This window comes from Macrotis lagotis, chromosome X (assembly GCF_037893015.1).
Source record: "Macrotis lagotis isolate mMagLag1 chromosome X, bilby.v1.9.chrom.fasta, whole genome shotgun sequence".
NCBI classification, from domain to species: Eukaryota; Metazoa; Chordata; class Mammalia; order Peramelemorphia; family Peramelidae; genus Macrotis; species Macrotis lagotis.
The window spans coordinates 186,333,831-186,355,035 of NC_133666.1; the positions used below are offsets into that span (position 1 = coordinate 186,333,831).

General features: G+C 35.3%; 1 protein-coding gene across 3 annotated transcripts in view; it reads left to right on the top strand.

The window, feature by feature from the left end:
• The window catches only part of ZCCHC7 (zinc finger CCHC-type containing 7), a 285,197-nt gene that overhangs the window by 174,928 nt on the left and 89,064 nt on the right, over window positions 1-21,205 (top strand). For all 3 annotated transcript variants that reach the window (XM_074201949.1, XM_074201948.1, XM_074201950.1), the window contains exons 3-4: window positions 8,144-8,187; window positions 21,020-21,145. In XM_074201949.1, the coding sequence (XP_074058050.1) occupies window positions 8,144-8,187; window positions 21,020-21,145 (170 nt within the window). The remainder of the gene's footprint in view (window positions 1-8,143; window positions 8,188-21,019; window positions 21,146-21,205) is intronic.

Consider the following 21,205-nt stretch of genomic DNA (forward strand, 5'->3'; position numbering starts at 1 on the left):
CCTTTACCTTTATACTATATAAATTCTCAACTAAGAGGTCCTCTTTCCTTCATATTTTCCTTAAACTGAAATCTATCATATTACATTTTAGATATTTCATTTGAAAGATCAAAATCAATAATTATTTTCTTTTATAGGAGGAATTTTAAAATTTGATTATTAAACATTTAAATTTTCTGAACAGCTTAGAATTATGTTAAGCTTAGAAAGCATATGTTCTAAACCCTTCATTTTCTATTTAAGGGGGAAAAAGAGCTAGAATTCAGTCACGTTTCCACAAGTTCAGGCATTTTTTTTTTACCATACCAGTACCTCCTCTCTTATAATAACAACCTCATTATATCGTCTTAATAATACTTTATAAGGAAACAAGCTTTCTCCCAAGCTTCTGTTATCAAAGGGCAACAGTTTGCCATCCTTAAACAAAAAGTGTATATGGTTTGGTTTGTTCACCAAAATAAAAATGTGATCAACCAGATTTCTGAGTTCCATATTATACATTAATTTCCCATTAGGAATGAAACATTCCACTGTCCCCTTTTCTCTATTTAACCTAAGCTGCAGTGAGGACTGGGAGAATAGCCCTGTGGCTGAGCTGCTTATTTTTTTTTTTTAATCTATTCATTTTATACTTTCAGACAGATTTTTCCCTGGGGTGAAACAAAGGTTAACTGAAATTTCCTCTGTTGTGTACCTGAACGAATCAGCAGTTTGAGAAGGAAATCCCATTGATGGGCCAAGAGAGTGACAGGCTCTATTTAAAGAATTCCCCCGACTGTGTGGTAGACCAACCATGCCATGAATTTAACTGTTCCTGTGGTCCCCATACTTGTACCCACCAAAAAGAGAGAGACAGAGACAGACAGAGAGACACCGAGAGAAAGAGAGAAAAAAGGCTACTTTGTTCTGCAAACTTAGCACTAAGCTTTGAAAAAGCATGAACCATTGAGTTTTGTGAATTCATGTTAGACAGCATCAGAGGCCATTACTCTAGGAGAACAATATCTGAAAGGGAGTACACAAAAACAGGTAGAAACTGTTTAACTTTTATTTATGTGTGTATATATACATATTTATGTGTATGCTTATACACATGTAAAACCTTGGCAATGTTATCATTTTTGTGCATTAATATTGCTAATAATAATTATAGTATTTTTTTGACAGTATGAAATAATACTTTTATTATTTTTCAGTGAAAGTTTTTGACTTTGGAAGTACACCTTACACACAGTCCTTTAAAAAAAGAGACATGTGCTGAAAGTTTTTTTTAAAAAAAACTTGATTTATAAGTTTTTCTGAAAACAAGCTGGAGATTTCTATGTATTTACTATTAGAAATAGCTCATGTTTTTTGTATTTGTAGTGTTTAAAGAGAGCTACTTTAAATATGAAAAGATGGTATCTGTAGTTGGATTAAACACTCTTAATTCATGTGTATTTAACCTCAGGACTTGTGAACCTTATTGAAAAATTCAGCTTTAACCCTGCAGTAGCCCTCAATAGAGCGTGCTGCAAAGGGATTATAAATACCATGTCATAGACCCCAACTGTCAAGACTTTTTCTTTTTTCCTATGGTGACAGTTAGTATGAGGTATTCCCAGGAAGTAGTAAATTGTTTGTTTTTATTAGAAAATAAATGTATTTCCAAGTTGATATTGATATAGTATATTTCTTTCAAAAATACTTAGTGTTTTAACTTTTGAAAGCTTCATTATTCTTGTTTGATTTTATATTGAAGTTTCTTTTTGTTTTGTTTTAAATTAAAAATACTTTGTTTTCTGTTCAGTATGAATGGAAACTTTTAAGCACTTTGAAAGTTATCCTAAATCACAGAGATACCACATAGTGGTTACTAGTCAGTAGTGACACACAAAGATGAAGAGAGTAATACGAATTATAAGTACTGCTATCTGGGACATTTCAACAAAGAGAAGCTCTTCAGCAGGGATTCTTAACTTTTATGTGTGTCATAGATCCTTTTGGAAATCTGGTGAATCTTATGGATATTTGATATGATAATATTATATATATATATATATGTGTGTGTGTGTGTGTGTGTGTATTTGGAATAATACTTATATGCATAAAATAAAATATAGGGTTATAGAGGAAAGCAATTACATTGAAATACACTTATCAATATTTTTTAAAGTTCATACACATCTGATGAATTGCTGAAGTTCTAGAGTATTTTGGGGAAAAATAATGGGGAAAGTTAGGTTTCTTAATCTGACTTATTTTCAAGTGTCTCAAACTTTCAGTTCAGTCAGTCTTAATTAAACACCTACTTTGTATAAAGTGCCTACTAGATACAAAAGAACTTACTAGACCCTAGGGCTACAAAGATAAAACGTAGTACCAGTCCCTACCCTCAAGGATTGATGGGTGGTAGTAGTAGTAGTAGAAAGAACACTTTTTTCCTCTCTCCCCTTTGAATTTCCTTATTATCAGAGGCACCATTATCTTCAGTCACTTAGGCTTCAAACCTAAATGTCATCTTCATCTCTTTACTCTCATCCCCTATGTCCAAGCTCTTGCCAAGTTTTCTCATTTATATTTTCATTAGATCTCTTGTGTGTGTCCCTTCTCTCTGCTCATACAGCCACCATCCCGGTGCCTGGATTATTGCTTTGACACTGTGGTTGTTTTCCATGCCACAAGAAATTCTATTCCTCTCCATCCTTCATTTAGCTGCCAAACCTTAGGCTAGTCCATGTCATCTCTTTACTCAGTAATTCCATTGACTGTTACCTTTAGGATCAAACATAAAATTCTCAATTTGACTTTTAAAACACTCCACAACCTGGCTCTTTCCACCTTTACCGTCTTCTTTACCTCTTCCTATTTACTGATTCCTGTTTCCTGATTACTCTGCAATCCAATGACTGGTTACTTGGTTCTTCTTTTCACAAGAACTCATTTCCTTCCACCATATACTTTCATTGTCTGCCCCCTATACTTAAATTCTCTCCCTCCTGACTTCCCTGAATTCCTTCAAGGCTTAGCTCAAATCCCAGGGTAGCTAGGTAGTGCAGTACACCTTGGAGTCAGGAGGACAGGTTTGAATCCAGCCTCAGTCACTTGACACTTACTAGCTATGTGACTATGGGTAGGTCATAACCCTTATTGCTTCTCACCCAGGCAATCTCCAGTTGTCCTGATTCATATCTGACCAATGGAAAATGACTCTGGAGGAGAAAGTGAGGCTGCTGACTTAGCATGGAACTTCCTCACTCAATCTATTTCACATGTGTGCCATGGCATCACCTTCCTGATGTTATGATCTTCTTCAAAAATGAAGGACAAGGGCGGCTAGGTGGCGCAGTGGATAAAGCACCGGCCCTAGAGTCAGGAGTACCTGGGTTCAAATCTGGTCTCAGACACTTAATAATTACCTAGCCGTGTGGCCTTGGGCAAGCCACTTAACCCCATTGCCTTGCAAAAACCTAAAAAAACAAAAAAAAAATGAAGGACAAACATTAGCTCAACTCCCATTTGCTGCAGGAGAACTTTCCCATTCACTCCCACTACAAGCCAAGACCCCAAAGTGGAGGGAGTATTGGTGTACTAGTGCAGTCTCTGAAGCTGAAATGCAACAAAGTATGGATCAGTTCTTGCTACTTATGCTAATTTTGGTCTAACAATTAACACCAAGAAAACATTAGTATTGCATCAGCCAGTACCACACCATCCATATGTGGAACCATCTATTACAGCAAATGGAGAAGTTTTGAGTACTGTGGACTAGTTCACTTACCTTAGCAGTGTCCTTTCCAAGAAGGTACACATTGACAATGAGGTTGACACATGCATTGCCAGAGCTAGCTCGGTATTTGGGAAGCTCCAAAAGAAAGTGTGGAGAGAAAAGGTATTGACTACCAAACTGAAGGTCTATATAAGCCTTTGTGCTGACCTCATTGCTGTATGTCTGTAAAACCTGGACAGTCTACCAGCACCATGCCAGGAAACTGAATCACTTCCATTTAAATTGTCTTAGGAAGATTCTGAAGATCACCTGGCAGGAAAAGATACCAGACACTGAGGTCCTTTCTTGAACTAAACTGGACATGTTGTTAGAATGTCAGATGTATGCCTGCCAAAAAGACTATTTTATGGAGAACTCACACTCCCAAGGGATCAGAAGAAGTGACTGAGACACTCTGAAGATCTCTCTGAAGAACTTTAGAATTGACTTATAGCAATGGGAGACACTGGCACAGGATGGCCCAGCATGGCATGCCTTTATCAGTGCACTCTATGAGGAAAGCAGAATTGAAACAGCTCAAGGAAAGGTAACATTTGTAAAGTTTAGAGTACCCAGCCCAGGTATTTCCATGGACTATTTGTGCCCAACCGGTGATAGAGCATTCTGAGCTCATATTGATCTGATCCGCCACAGCAGGACACACCATAATTTGTCTCAAACATAGTGATGTCATTTTGGTCTTCTTTGATAATGAATGACAGGAACCAGCAAACCTACCATTTTTACTGTCTATAACTTTTATATATATATATGTGTGACTGTTTGCATGTGGACTTCTCTGTTAGTGTTCTCTTCCATCTTCTTAATGGATCAGTGACCTTGCTTTTGTTTTTCTTTGTATCTCTAAAACAAATCAGAGAGCCTGACCAAGTAAACAATAAATGCTTTTGTTGTCGGATATCAAAACATGCATCCAATAAATTATTTGAATTTATGAGGAAGTTTCATAGTGATTTAACTTGTTTTCCAATAATAATTTTAGGTCAGATCTAAATCTAAGGATCAAGGGATAAGCAGTTATCAATGGCTTACTAACATTTTGCCATTATTTTGTTAATAATAATATTTATTATAATATATATAATTTTAAAGATCCCAAAGCATTTGCTTCTAAACTGTGAAGTGTGTCAGATCTTGTAAAGGTAAATATGTAGTAGAACGGGTAGGTAGTACACTTGAAAGAGTGCCAGATCTGGAATCAGGAACACTTGAGTTCAAATGTGACCTAAACACTTATTACCTGTAACCCTGGACAAGTCACTTAACCCTGTTAGTCTCAGTTACCGCATCTATAAAATGAGCTGGAAAAAAGAAATGTCAAACCACTCCAGAATCTTTCCCAAGAAAACAACAGTTGGGGTCATGAAGAATCAGACATGAATGAAATGACTAAACAACATCAAGCCTCATCTCATAGCTAGAAGCCACCACGTCCCTTTCTAGAAGTGGAAATTTGCTATTTGACTCCTTAAGTCATAACTGGTTGCTGAATGATCAGAATGCTGAAGTCTTCCATTGTTTTCTTTTCATTGTGATCATGGTAAATTATTCACTTTTCATTAGTTTATGCCATTTTTCCATCTTTCTCAGAATTTTTAATATATATATTTTTTACTACATAATAATACAGGGTTACTTTCATATTCTTCTGTTTGTGTAGTAGCAACAGTTTTGAACATGGAGTCATGGAACCTCAATTCAATTCCCAACTCTTCCATTTGCTTCTGGGACCTTATATGTGGAGCTTAACCTCTCCTTGGATCTCAGTTTTCTCTTCTGTAAATTTAATATATCAGAGAAGATGACCTCCTGGGTCCCATCCAATCCTGAATCCATGATCCTGTGTTGGTAGTGTAATTTCTATGTTTTAGATGAAGACGGTGAATTTAGGACTTTCCAAGTGTCTCCTGGGAACTGAGCCCATTGTCTTGAGTCTTCGTGCCTGATGCACTGGACCTGGAGTCAGGAAGTCTTATTTTCCTGAATTCAAATCTGGCCTCAGACATGTACTAGCTTTGTAACTGTGGGCAAGTCATTTAACCCTGTTTGTCTCAGTTTCCTCATTTGTAAAATGAGCTGGAGAAGGAAATGATGAACCACTCCAGTGTCTTTTCCAATGGAAACAATTATATATAAAAAAAGAGAGGGCAAACTCTTAAACTTCCTACCTTTAATAAGGCAGAGCAGAAAGAATTATCAAACAACAAATAAGCAAATCAGATGCTTTTATTCTGTTTCCTATTCCAAACTTTGTCATAATTGTTCTACTTTTTGACCTTGTTTTGTTCTTTAAGCTAACTTTATTTAAAAGTATAAAAAGATCACGAAATTATACATTTTTGAGATGAAAAGAGTTGAGTTAGTTAATCCATGCCTCTCATTTGGTGACTTGCCCAAGTTGATAAAGTAGAAAATGGCCAAACTCAAATTTGAATCTAAGTTCTTTGACTCCAAATCCAGTGCACTTTCCACTACACCACAAAATTTGAAAGTTAACCTATTATTAATGTAGTTGTGTACTTCTTTTCTTTTTAAAAATACTCTTATGTTCAGAGTTTAGATAGCTCTGGCTCCTCTGCTTTAATAGGCATTAACTTGTATACATTTCATTTTTATGGCTTCATTAATGTTCTTTTTTCTGGTTCTTGAACATGTAGATTGATTTGGATCTTTTGGAATTATAGCCGCAATAGTTATGAATAATTATCCTACAGATACCCCTTTTTTGCCTTTTAGTAGAATTTTAAAAACGTGGTAAATACCTAATGGTCAAAAGTTACAATCATTTTTTTGACTCGTTGCAAATTTGCCCAAAATGCTTGCATCAGTCTGGTCTCGCCAATGGTTTATTAGAATGCCTGTTTCCCCACCACCCCTCCAGAATTGAACTTGACCTTTTTTTAACAATTTGTTTGTTCTAGCAATTTTAAGGTAGTATTTTTAAAGTTGTCTTGACATAAACATCTTTTCACGTTTTTAATAGTTTGTATTTAATTCTTTGACCATTGCTTCATTGATCTTATACATCAGAGCCCACTTAATAGATTATAAGCTTGAAGGTATAGACTGTCTTGTTTCATTTTTGCATCTCCTTTGCTGCTTACCCTTGTGCTTTGGACAGAATAGACGCTTAAATTTCTGTTGAATGGAATTTATCTTACTCAAATCATAGTCAACAGACCTAGAAACCTTGAGTGATTTTTTTTTCTTTTATCTTTTATAATCTTAAATTGACTAAATTTTAAATTTATTGCAAATATTTTAGAATCTTAAGAAGGATGCTAAGATAACAAAGATGTTCAACATTATAACCTGGTGACCAGACTAATGGATCCTTTGGGTATTGATTAGTGTGGGTGGTAATGAAAGGAAAAATAAAAAGAAAACCATCTCTTTAATATATTCTTCCTTCTACTGTGTGGTTACTGCTTCCAAACTTACAAAGAACATAATCTTCAGAGAAACATCTCTGCCTTCCTCAGAGTTAGTTGGGTTTTTTTTAAGCTGTCTGGTTTTCTTAGTAAAAATACTTTATTTTAGAATATATCTATAAGACATTTTTTTTTTTTATTGCTCATAGGCCTGAAGAAATGTAGATTGCTTCATGGCTCTTCAAATTTCATTTCAATAGAATAGAATAAAGTAACTAGTCAGGCTGGATTGGTATATATGAGATAGAGGAATAAGGTGGGGGGGGGGTGGAAGAATCTTTCCATTGCTTAAAAAAAAACAACCTTGCAACAGCCCTTTGTTTACACTCTAGCTTCTGCATTAGTCATAGCACCCTTCTAACATGTTGCCAGCAGACATAGGCTGAAGTAGTAACAGCCATTTACAGTTTACAATGGAACTTCAAAGAGAGAGAGAGAGAAAGGTACTAAAAAAAGAAGTAGATTTTTGTCCCTACATCCTTCAGGTTTTACATATTAAAATTGAAGACTAGCCATTGACTTACTGAAGGGATTTTGCTTCTTTTTATACTGTTATATAGTAAATTTGAAGTTCTGTAGTGCTGGCATTAAGTTACATACTTCCCAGTGGTAAGGTGATAATTCTCATGTGAGTGATCAGAGATAATCCTGATTTTTAAATGCATACATATGCAATGCAAAATGGAAGCCAGTTTGGAACCAGCAAGCTTGGTTCCATCTTTAAACCAAGTTCTGTTGGAGTTCAGTCATGGTGATTTGGCAGTGTATCCATATAAATGCTTTGAAGAGCCAGAAGATTTTTATTATATTGATATCATAGATAAATATTTATTTTAATAAGCTCTATTTTGAACAATTTTTGTGCTTATCAACCTGTTTTTAAAATGTGAAGGTATTTTTTTTAATGTATAACGAATTAATCATGTTTATTTTTGTTTTTCAGACAAAAGTGATGTAAACTGGTTCATCAGTGATAAAGATGTAGAGGTAAATTTCTTTTAAATATTGTAAATAACATTCAGGATTTATTTACACAAATCACATTTACCTTCATGACTCTAAATACATTTTTTCACCCTAGCAATAACAGAATTACAATAAAACTATAGAAATTTTTAGCTTAGAGATACCCAAAATATTGTACATGCTGTTATTTTCCCTCTCATTTCCTTCATTTGTAAATTGAAGAAGTTTAAATAATTTTTAAGGGCCTTTCCAGCTTTGAATCTTATCCTATTTCTCTAGTCTAAACTTCTCATTTACAAATTAAGAAATTGAGATTCTTTTCCTTATATGTCTTTGTTGAATGGAACAGAATTCTGTGGTTTTTGGCATGCACATTACCATGGACTGTATAGATGCCTACAATGGCTTGGCACTAGTACTTTAACAGGACTGACACAGGAAATAGCTGTTTCTTCAGTGGAAGGAAATGGTTAGTTTATATTTAGGTTGTGACAGGTGTTTGTTGCTTTCAGATTAGTAGCTTCATCTTGTTAAATGATAGAATCATTTTATATTTTGAAGAAGGAGGATTAAAGATACCATTCAGACAGCTATGTAGATTTGAATAATAAGTACTGTTTTTTAAAATTTTGAATTTTTACTAAATAGTAAGAAGAAGGGTGGCAGTCAGAATGGAAAGAGCAATATGTCATGGGTGTAAGAGGCAATATGAAAAAATGTCCATTGGAGACATCTTGAATTTTCAACAATTATTTATTATAAGCATATTCAACAGGTAGAGGAAATTGTTAAGAAAGTCCTGGTTTGGGGGGGGGGGGGATGCCATTGTGATTTTTGAATCAAGAAACCAAAAAAATGGAAAGCTAGGCACTTTGCCTAGGTCCCACAAAAAAAAAGAAATTTTGCATTGGATTAGAGTGAATATGATTGAATTAATAAGACAGACCACCAGTATTGTAAAATTATGAACTAGCACTATGGAAAACTCATTCTTAAAGCATTTATTCAACATGCAGCATGGGAAACATTGCCACAGGACCATCCAGCATGGCATGCCCTCATCAGAGAGGGTGCTGTGCTCCATAAGCAAGGCAGAATGGAAGCAGCTCAAAGGAAGCATGACATATATTAAGTAACCACCCCAGGAGGTACTCTATTGCCTAACCTGTGGTAGAGCATTCTGAGCTCTTGTTGGTCTGATCAATTGAATACACTGTAATTCATCTCTAGTATAGTGGTATCATTTTGGTCTTCTTCAATAACAAAGGACAAGAACCAACCAACTTATTCAACAACCCTCCTTCACTCAGTAAAAATGTGCAAACCTACCCAGAGACACATACAAAGTCCCTATGTTGGGATTTGTTCCTGCCATAATTACTTTGTTGTAAGATGCTAGTTATGTGCTAGCAAAGTAGCAAAGTGATACTAATCACTTCTCCCCAGCTGGGGCGGGGGCATTCTGCCCTCTGTCTTGTATGTTTCTTTGGTCAAGAACCCTCAAGGTTACAGAGGCTAGCTGGAATGTCATCATCCAATAGTGATGAAAAGTGACAGAGATTAACCCAGAAGAGGAGATACAAGGGAGGAACCAAGTCAGTGGATCCATATGAATGATTACTCCAGTTCTGAAGGAAAGGATACTGAAGCTATCTGGGACCATATTATGCTTCCAGAAGCCACTTAGCACAAGGGCCAAGGCAAAAGAAACCTAAGTCATCCAGAGAGGGAGTAGATTGGATGTCCTTTACAGTATAGCCCTGGATAGCAAATGGGAGAGGAACCAGAAAGTGAGTGATCCAAGGGAGAGGGCTACAACTAGACAAAAAGATGAGTATTAAACTGGCAAAAAGATTAAAAAGTCTCTTAACAAATATTAGGAGATAAAGGAATTCCATGAAAGCATGGAATAACAAGAAGAAATTCTAGGATGATTCAAAAGTTAATTCAAGAAGAAAAGAAATTTGGAGTTAATATGTGTTAGAAGTTGTAGCTTTCAAAGCAAAAATAAAAAATATTAGATAAAAAATACAAACAAGTTACTCCATGGTGAAGAGTTTCTCATAAGAAGAAAAAGATTATCAGATTTGGAATACGAATATGCTAGAATTAAGGAAAATCTAGCAAAAGAGCAGAAAATGGCAACCATGCTAAAATAATATCATTTTTGTATAAGCCAAAGCCATTGAACTCAAATACAGGATGCCCTTAGATACTTAAGTATGATAGATTCCCTGAAGGATGAGACAAAAATTTTTTAAATACTTAAGAAAATTACCCTGAAATTCTGAATATAGAAAACAGGACAAATGAAAAGAATATATGTTTCAAACTCCAAGGCACATCCAGAATGGCTAAATTTAATGGTTCCAGTAACAGACTCTGCTAGTGACCAAGATAAAGACATCCAAACATAAAAGAAAGAATTGTATATTTCAAAAAGCTTCATTCAAAAATGTCATACCCTACAAAATTGAACTTAACCATTAATGAAAAACTGAGACTAACTAAAAAAGATTTCAAGTACCACAGGATGACTATATCAAGGTTATACAAGACACAGAAGATTCTACAGTAAATTTTTAAATATTTACAAAAACACAAAAGATGTAGACTTATAAGCAGAATAACTTACTCTGCAAAGCTAAATATAATCCTACCAAGGGAAAATAGGCCTTTAAAGAAATAGAGAACTTTCATATATATTTGATGAGAAGACTTGAGGTGAGTAGGAACATTGAAATACTAAAACAAGACTCAGGAAAATTTAGTTGGATGGGTAGAATGACTTAAGTTACAGTTCTTATGTAATGTTATATATAAAACACTGAAAGGAAATAGAAATAAATGTTTCTTTGGATCATTAATGTCTTCAAAGAGTATTGAGGGAATTAAGTAAGAAAACTAGAGGACCTGTGGGTGATTGTTTCTGCCCTAACATTTTGAAGAAGATAAAAGAGATACACTACGATAGAAAGGAAGAATAAGGAGGTAGGATTTTCTGTTTCACATAATTTGGATGCATGAGACTAATATACATAGAGGAAGATGGTCAAGGAGGGAGGAGTTAGCATCAAGTGAACCTTTCCTTTCTCAGCTGGACAAAGGAGGGGAGAATATAGGTGTTCTCTTGCCAATATACTTCTTTGATGAAATAGGCTAAACTCAACAGGGAAAGTCAAAAATTGAGAAGTGGTTAGGAAAGGAGATAATGCTGAGTTTTAAGCAAAAAAATTTCCTGATCTTGAAGAGTGAATTAAAAAAAATTTAGAAATTAAATGGGTGCTAGTCATTTGGGAAATGGTTGGACTAATCATAATATATGAATGTAATGGAATATTATCATCCCATAAGAAATGAAATGGTGTCAGAGAATCTTGGAAAACCTAAACTGATGAAGTGACTTGATTAAAACCACAAGAAAAATTTGTGTATTGATAATACTGTAAAGAAAAACAACTTGGAAAGATTTAAGAACTCTAATAAAAGAAGTGCTCAGTCAGGAGTTCAGAGGATCTAAGATGAAGTGTATTTATTACCCACTTCTTGACAGAATATGAATGAACTCTTCTGTGGAGGAAAGTATACATTTTTGGATGTGATTTTAGTGCAGAGTTGTTTTTCTCAGCTATATTTATTTGTAATGTACTGAATTTGCATTGTGTATTTCATTTTTAAGTAAACAAAAAAAAGATCTTTTCTTATACAGTCTTTTATCAGTACTTTGTATGTGAAAAGGATCTTTTTGTTGAGTCTTGCATTTTAAGAATTAATTAGGGACAGCTAGGTGGTACAATGCTTAGATCACCAGCCTTGGAGTCAGGAGGACCTGAGTTCAAATTCTATCTCAGATACTTACTAGCTGTGTGACCTTGAACAAGTCACTTAAACCTGATTGCCTTCTCTGCCCTGTCCTCCCACCCCCAATTAATTTACAGTTAGCATTTTAGTATTGTTTTTTAGTTTTTGCAAGGCAAGTGGGATTAAGTGACTTGTCCAAAGCCACACAGCTAGGTAATTATTGAGTATCTGAGGCAGATTTGAACTCAGGTACTCCTGACTCCAGGGCTGGTGCTCTATCCACTGTATCACCTAACTGCCTCTGTAGTAGTGTTTTAAGACTGGCAAACTGTTTTATAAGTATTATCTAATTTTAACCTCAAAACAAGCATTGGTATACTCTTGAAGAAGCATTTTCCTAAATCTCTTTAATCAAAAGAGAACAAATTGGTCACCATTGTCATCCTGAGTTCAAAGGATCAAGTTTTCTTCTACTCAATTTAGATTTTTATCCCAAAATAATAATAAAACGAGAGAGAGAGAGAGAGAGAGAGAGAGAGAGAGAGAACACGAATGAACACAGGTGCAGTAGATTTACTTCCAGTCCTCATCCTATAAGTGTGGGGGCGGGGAGAGAGATTGAGGAATAGGTTAACAAAAACAGGAATAGGGGCAATTTTAAATACATGATATTGAACAGCTATATGAGTAAAACTAATGTACCTAGGAAAAAAAGGGAGGCAGCCAGCTGGGAATGATTGGTACACTACTTCATTGTTAGTGGAGCTTTAAATTGGTCCAATATTTCTGAAATATAAATGGAATTTTTGTAAGAGTATTTACAATGCCTTTTGACCCAGAGTTCCACTTCTAGGCATATATCCTAAGGAAATCATTTATAAAGAGAGAGGCCCCAAGTACACCAAAATGTTTCTTGATAGCATTTTTGTGATAAAGTACTGAAAACAAAACCCTCTAATTAAAAATGGCTAAATAAATTTTGATACATTACTGTAGCTAAATATTTTGTGCCACAAGAACTGTGTAGGATGGCTTCAAAGAAGCATGGAAAATAAAGTAATTGGAACCAGGAAAACAATATACAAGATGACTATAGCACTGTACATGGAAAGAATAGCAAAGCAATCTAAACTAAATGCTGCAGAATGGTAATAGTCAAGCTTGGCCAAACAAAAGATATGAGAATGCTCTCCCAATATGATTGGCTCAGTTCCTAATTCCAGAAACAATGGATTAGTGCCCTAATTTTTCCATATTCCTTCCAACAATTGTCATTTCCCCCCTTGAATCATTTTAGCCAATTTAATAGGTGTAAGATGATATCTCAAAGTTGTTTTAATTTGTATTTCTCTAATCAATGATTTAGAGCATTTTTTCTTAAGACTAAAAGGTATTTTGATTTATCTAAAAACTGCCTAGTCATATCCACTGACTAGAATTGAGGAATGACTGGTATTCTTATAGATTTTACAAAGTTCTTTATATATTTGAGATATGAGATTGTTATTTGGGAAAATGTCCATAAATTTTTTTCCTCCAGTTTTCTGCTTTCCTTCTAATCTTGGTCACATTTGTTTTATTTGTACAAAATCTTTTAATTAAATGTAATAGAAATTATCTTAAGATTTGGGGTTAAGAATATATTATTTGTTAAAAAAAATTGTTGGGAATTCTGGAAAGCAGTATGAAATAATGTGGATGGATACATTACCTAGATAAAAAATGAGATATTATAAGGAAATTTGAAGAATATAAAACATGTTACATAGTTTTTGAATAAACAAGAAATAGAGAGTGGAGTGAGATTTATTTTTTTTAAGAAGAGCCATCTCATGGTCAGAGATAGGAAGAAAAATTGGAGATATACAGGATTTTTGAGATTAAAAGAGTGGGAACTAAAAATAGAACAGGCTTAATTTTCTCAGTAAAATAAGAGTCAACATATTCATCTGAAGAATTGAAGAAAGAAGTAGTATGGAATGCTTGAAACAAATGAGTTTTTTAATAAATATTTTATTTGTTTTTCCACCTACCGTGGTAGTTTTTGCTAATCTTTTTTTAATTTTCCATCATAAATCCCTTAAAAATGTCTTTGAATATTGTACTGCTGAAATGAACATGTCCGTCATGGTGGATTATCACTCCATGTGTTTGTTAATGTGTTTAATGTTCTTTTGGTTCTGCTCATTTCACTCAGTATCAGTTCATGAAGGTCTTTCCAGGCCTTTCTGGAATCCCATAAGCAAATGTTATAAAGAATGAGATAGAGAATTAGGAAAATAAAAGTATTCCCTTGATGTATTCAGGGCCCATTTAAAATTGGATAGCTTTCATTTGTGGAGGACCCACTTAATGTGGTTGTGTGCTTATTCCAGATTCTAAAATGAAGGAGTTAGACAATGAGAATATTCTGCTGAGATTTGACAATGAAGACTTGCTACAGTAAGATAAGGAAGGGGTTAATGGATTTGACAGCAGAGGAAAGTTTAGAATTGAATCAGTTTATTATAGTATTGAAATTAAGAAGGGACTAAAGTAAAATCAGGGCAGAGAATGATCTGAGAAAGTTCTGAGGAATGGAGAGATAGGAGTTTGAGATGAGGGTGGGTGTGGGAAAAGAAGCACCGGAAGAGATGGAATGATAGGAGATAATAATCAAATAGAGAAGTGTCAAGAAGTTTTTTGTTTTGTTTTGTCAAAGAAGTAGAACTCATGGAAAATGATGAGATCCATAATACAATCTCAGTGTGTTGCTGAGTTGGAATGAAATATACCTTGAGATTTAAAGGAATTGAAGATTTGTGAGATTAGGGAGTTTGAGAGCATCAGCATAAGAATTGAAGTACCATAGTATTAAAACAGAGAATAGGGGGTGAGAAACACTGTGACTCAGGTGCTGAATTTTTTGAAAAAGGAGCTAGAATGATATTGTGGCCAAAATACAGTAACCACTATAATTTAGATTGGGTGGAAAATTTTAACTGAGTGAACTTCAAAGAAGTCCATGTTCCTAAGTGATGGTATTAAAATAAAAGTCTGGAAATGGCCATGTTCATCGAGGGAGTGTTTGACTCTATCCTAGGCTTAGTTTGTCAGAGGAAGTGAGTAAAGCTACAGTTCTTAGTAGAGAGAATGTCAAGGTTAGATGATTGTTGACTGTGGGAGGAAGCCTGGTCATAGTGAGGCCAGTAGAGAGATAGTGTAGAAGATCATTCATTATGGAGTTGGAATTCCAGACAGCCCAGAAGGTTGAGTTAGAATGGAACACGTATAAGGGGGGGAAAAAATCGAAAAAGAATAGCTGGGTGGCATATGGAATGGAGGACTGGTCAAGAAGATGCAAGTTAAAATCCTGCTTAGATACTTATTGGACTTCAGGAAATTAGACTTAATTAAGACCTTTCCAAACATAAATCTAGGATCAAGATTGAGGATAGGTTGCTCTTTTGTGGACAATATTTATACATGGATAGAGAAATGATTTAGTGATAGAGAAATGATTTAGAAATAAATATTTTATTTGTTTTTCCAACTACAATGGTAGTTGGATAGCATGCAACCTGGTATCAGGATGATCATTTTACTGAGTTGAAATCTGGTTTCAGACACTTCCTCGTTATGTGACCCTGGAAAAGTTACTTAACACTGTTTGCCTCAGAGAAACTGGAGAATGCAATGGCAAACCACTCTGGTATCTTTGCCAAGAAAACCCCATAAGGGGTCATAAAGAGTTGAATATGACTGAAATGAGTGCACAACAACACCACCATCCAAATTAAAATATTTATAAAAAAATAAACACTTGTTTTTTTCAAGCATCCAGTACTACTTCTTTCTTCAATTCCTTCAGATGAATATACTGACTCTTATTTTACTGAGAAAATTAAGCCTGTTCTATTTTTAGTTCCCACTCTTTTAATCTCAAAAATCCTGTATATCATCCCCAATTTTTGTTCCTTTCTTCCTATCTCTGACCATGAGATGGCTCTTCTCCTTAAAAAGATAAATCTCACTCAACTCTCTATTTCTTGTTTATTCAAAAACTATTCACTATTCATGAATCTGACATGTAACATGTTTTGTATTCTTCAAATTTCCTTATCTCGCTCTATATCTAAGTAATGTATTCATTCACATTATTTCATACTACTTTCCAGAATTCGCAGCAATTTTTTACCAAATAATGCCAGATGACCTTGATAGAGGCAAATCTTCCAGTCAGCAAGGGAAGCTAGGCTAAATCTCACTCAACCCCAGCTTCATCCCATTGATGCCTCTTAGGAGCCCTAGGGCAGAACAGAGCAGGGAGCAAGCACTCTTGGCATGACCAGTTCCCTGGGCCTGAAGATAGGGCTTTTCAGCAGTCAGGGGCTACAAAGGTCAAGAACAGTGAAAATTTTGAAATGCCAAACCAAGGCAAGGAAACAAATGTTTAATGTGCCAGACTGCTAAGCATTGGACATACACAAAGTAAGGGGAAAAGTTCTCAAGAAGTTCGTAGTCCAATGGAATGGATATTATACAAACAATTAGTTTTCAACAATACACACACACACACACACACACACACACACACACACACACACAAAATGGAACTGAGTAAAGGTGAAATTTGAAGAGAGACACAAGCCAAAGAAGCCAATTCTAAGTGAAGAGAGTTTGGGGGGGAACCCAGTAAATGTAGTATCAGAAGATGAAATGTTATTTGTTAGAGGTACTGTTAGGAGGCTGGAGTTACTGTATCACAGAGTACAGGGAGGAGAGAAAAGTGTAAGAAAACATGGAAGACAGGAGGGGGTCATTTTATGAAGAACTTTATATTTTATCCTGGGAATGATAAGGAGTTGCTGGAGTTTATTGAATAGGATAGGGCAACATGGTCAAAATTAGACTTCAGAATAATTGCTTTGACGGTTGAGTGAAGAATGGGTAGTGGGGAGAAACATGAGACAAGGAAATCAGCCAGAAGGCTATTGCAGAAGGCTACATCTGCCATGAAGTGTTGTTGGCCCATATCAGGGTGGTTGGCAGTACCAGAGAAGATAGAAGAAATTAAATTTACAAGAAATACAGGGAAAGGTAGAAACTATGTGACTTGATAACTGATTGGATAATGAAATGTAAGAGAGAATGAGTTAACTAAGTTGTGAATCTGGAAAACTGGGAAGATGGTGTTGTCCTCCACAGTAATATGTAAATTAAGAGGCAGAGAGTTTAAGGGAAATATAAAACATTGGATTTTGGACATGTTCAATTTAAAATTTCAATTAGGGGCAGCTGGGTATTGCACCAACTCTGGAGTTTATAAGATGTTAACTGGTTGTTCAATTCAAAATGTCCAATAGATAGTTGGAAATGGAAAACTTGGAAGTCAGCGGAGTAGTTAGGGCTAAATAAACAGATCTGAGAATCATCATCAAAAAGACTATAATTGAATCTGTGGGAACTCATAAATTCATCAAGCAAGATAGTAGAGAGGGAGAAGATGGCCCAGGACAGACCCTCAGGCCATTCTTTCTGGTTTGATTTTACTTTAGTCCCTTCTTAATTTCAATATGAAAATAATTTTAATTTACAGTTAGCAAGCATAACCTGGATGAAGATCTAGAAAAAAACTGAAAAGGAGCAGTCAGAAAGGTAGAAAGAAAATTAGGAAAGATCAGTATCACAAAAACTTGGTGAGATTAAGAGTAACTATAAGAGGTTGATTGATCATTTTAAGGGCTTCAGAAAAGTCAAGAAGGAAGGCCATTATATTTAGCAATTAAGGATTCTTTAGTACCTTTGGAAATTGGCATTTCAGTGAAATGATGAGGTCAGAAGTTTGACTACAGAGAGTTAAACACTGACTTCCTAACACATCCTGCTGAGTGAAGTTGGAGGAATTCATACAAATATTCTAACTGGGTCCATACAAATTTATGTTACACACCCTCAACTGAGTTTCCCCCCTCCTCACCTTTCAACTGAGAACCTTGCTTCATATTTCACTCAAAAAAAAAATTGAGGCTAATCCAAGAGCTTCCTCTTCTACTCCTTTTATCTCATATCACTCAGATGTATTCTCCACTATCTCCCCCATCACCCATCTCACACAAAAGAAATAGCCATATACTATTTGCCAAGGATGTCTGCACAAGTGATCCTATTCTATCCTGTCTCCTCCAAAAGATTGTCCCATCATCCCCACTTTCACTTATCTTCAATTTCTCCCTGTCTACTGACTCCTTATTACCTACAAATATTGCCACTTCACCATTTTCAAAAACTCCCCATTTGATTCTTCTGTCCCTACTAAACAGTTGTTCTGTGCCTCTTCTGGTCCCTGGTGACCAAACTCCTTGAGGTGATCATCTGTAATTGATGTCTTCACTGCCTCTCCTCTTGCTCTCTGCTTAATTCTTTACCATGCAGCTTCTGACATCATCCTTCCACTGATACTACTTCTCCAAAGTTACCTATAGTCTCCTGATCGCCAAATCAATGACCTTTTCTTACTTCTCATTTTTCTTGACCTCTTTACAGCCTTTCACACTGTTGATTGCTTTCTTTTTCTTGGCAGTCTGGGACACTACTGTCCTTATCTAGGACATATCCATATCTAGGACATGAGTGACCTGGAGGGCTCTGTCTCTGACTCTTTTCTCCCACTCTTCTATTTCATTTAATGATCTTACCAACTCCCATAGGTTTAATTATCATCTCTATGCTAATGAGTCTCAGATTTACCTATCCAGTCCTAACCTTTCAGCTGAACTTCATTCAGTCTGATATCACCAACTGCTTTTCAGACATCTCAAGCTAAATGTTTGAGATTAATTTAAGTCTACCACATGCCCCAAACTGAAGTGATTCTCTTCCCCTCTATGGGCCATATCCTTCCATGCTTCCCTATTTACTGCCAAGGGTACCATGATCCTCCTAGTCCCCCAGGCTTGCAGCATTGGTGTCATCCTTGATTCCTCACACCATCCCTCTGTTCCCATCCAATTAATTTCACCAAGCACCATCTCTTGAATATATACCCCCCTCTCTCTCTTATATTGCCATACCTTAGTATAGTTCTTGCAAAAGTGAGCTGATGGATCTGCCTGTCATAAACTTCTCCCTACTCTAGTCTATTCTCTGTTTAGTACCCAAAGTGATTTTCCTAAATCTCTCCTATATCCATTAAACTCCAGTGGCTATCTATCACTTCCAGGTTTAATAAAGAATCCTCTGATATTTAGAGCTCTTTATAACCTAGCCCTTCTCTCCACCATTCCGATTTTTACATTAAATCTCCCTAAAAGAACTTTCTCAAAGGAGTTTTATCTATGAAAGGATGGAATGATAAAGAACCATAGCCAGCAGAAAGAGACATTGTCAAGTAAGGGGTTTTTGAAGATAGAGGAAATATAGGCCTATTTGTAGGCAGTAGGGAGATAGTTTAAATATTATTGGGAGTCCAGAATCAGTGAGATAGAGATTGCATGATGTTAATTGAGTAATGAGTTTATGTCAGCTATCAAGATCCCCAAGGGATCAAGCTGCCAGTGTACAGGAGAGACCAATAGTGGGAACTGAACAATGATTCATTAAGCTTAGGGTTCTTTGTGACTTGATAGACATTTTTTATTAAGCCATACCTCTTCCACTTCTCGAGTTGGAAATCCAAAGGATTACAGATTTTCTATCCCTTAATTTTCACATTCTTAGATCAAGCTCATATTCCAGCTCTTTGAAGTTATTAGTGGTCATTCCTCCCCATTCTAACTTGAACTAAAAGAAAAAGGAGCATTCCACTATAATTGCTAGTTTGGAGAGTGATCGTTTTAAGAAAGAGAATTAATTTTTTATTAAGCAAGATTTTCCTCTATAAGATCTTTGTTGTTTGGTTGTTTTAGTTGTATTCAGTTCTTCATGACCCCATCCCATTTAGGGTTTGTTTGGTTTTTGTTTTTGTTTTTTGGCAAAGATAGTGGAATGGTTTGTCATTACTTTCTAGTGTCAACTAGTAAGTGTCTGAAGCCAGATTTAAACTCAGAAAGAAAGACTGTCTACTTGAGCCCCAATAAAATAACTGATCAATTTCTCATCCAGCCTTAAAGGCTGCTCTATTGATTGATATCCAGAGACCTCTAAGTCTGCCCATTCTATTCTATACCTGGACAGCTACAAGGGAATGAGACCTTCCTCATTATACTGTGCACAAGTTAAGGGAGGTATGATTGGACAACAGTGCCATACAGATTATTTTTCATTAATTTAGAACATTGATAAGGAAGAGAATGTAGGAGGATAAACAAGAGGGTGAAAGAATTCAGATCATGCCACATAAAGATCAATTGAATGTCATGTGAAAGAGGCATTAAACTTCCTCTTCTTGGCCTGAGAGGGTAGAGCTAAGACTAGGTGAAAGTTACAAGGTTTATACTTACTGTTAAGGAAAAGACAAATTTTCCTAAGTAATTGGAGCTACCAAAATAGAATGGACTAACTTGCATTCCACCAAAACCCTCAGATCTTCTGCATTTAGAATTACTGTAGATTCATCCAATAACATGCAAAGTTGAGCTTTTTTGAATCTATTTTGTTAACATAGTTATTCAACTTTTACTTACTTGAAAAATGTAACTTCTACTCAAATTGATTATTGGACATTTGAAAGTATAGGGGTTTTTTTGAGGGGGGTTGTTACCATTGTATTCTTATATTGTAAAATATTGTATCTAGCTTGGTAGATATATTAGGCAGATATATTTTTTTACTTCCTCTTCCATTTCAGTTTAATACTCTTTTAATTAGATTTACAAGACTTTAGGGAAATTTACCTATTTTGTTAGGCGCATTCATTATAATCAGTATTGTTATAATTTCTAAAAATTTTCTTGTTAAGGCAGTGGAATTTGGTGAACACAATGTTTTTTTTCTCTTTATACTGTTTGAATTGCCTTTAATTTTTAAATAAAATGGACATTCCAGAAAATACTGCCATTAATTGAATGGGTTCATATACCAGACTAATAAAAATCTTAATAAATAACACATTTCTTTATTTTCATCTTTTTAGGCCCAAATAAGTAATAACAGATCATCTGGTAAACGAACCAACAGATACTATTCAGCTGACAAAAATGTCACCTGCAGAAATTGTGAAAAACGTGGTCATTTGTCAAAAAACTGCCCTGTTCCACAGGTGGGTAAAATATCTAACACTTCTTTAAAATATGTTATAATCAGAGAACTTCAGAGCTCC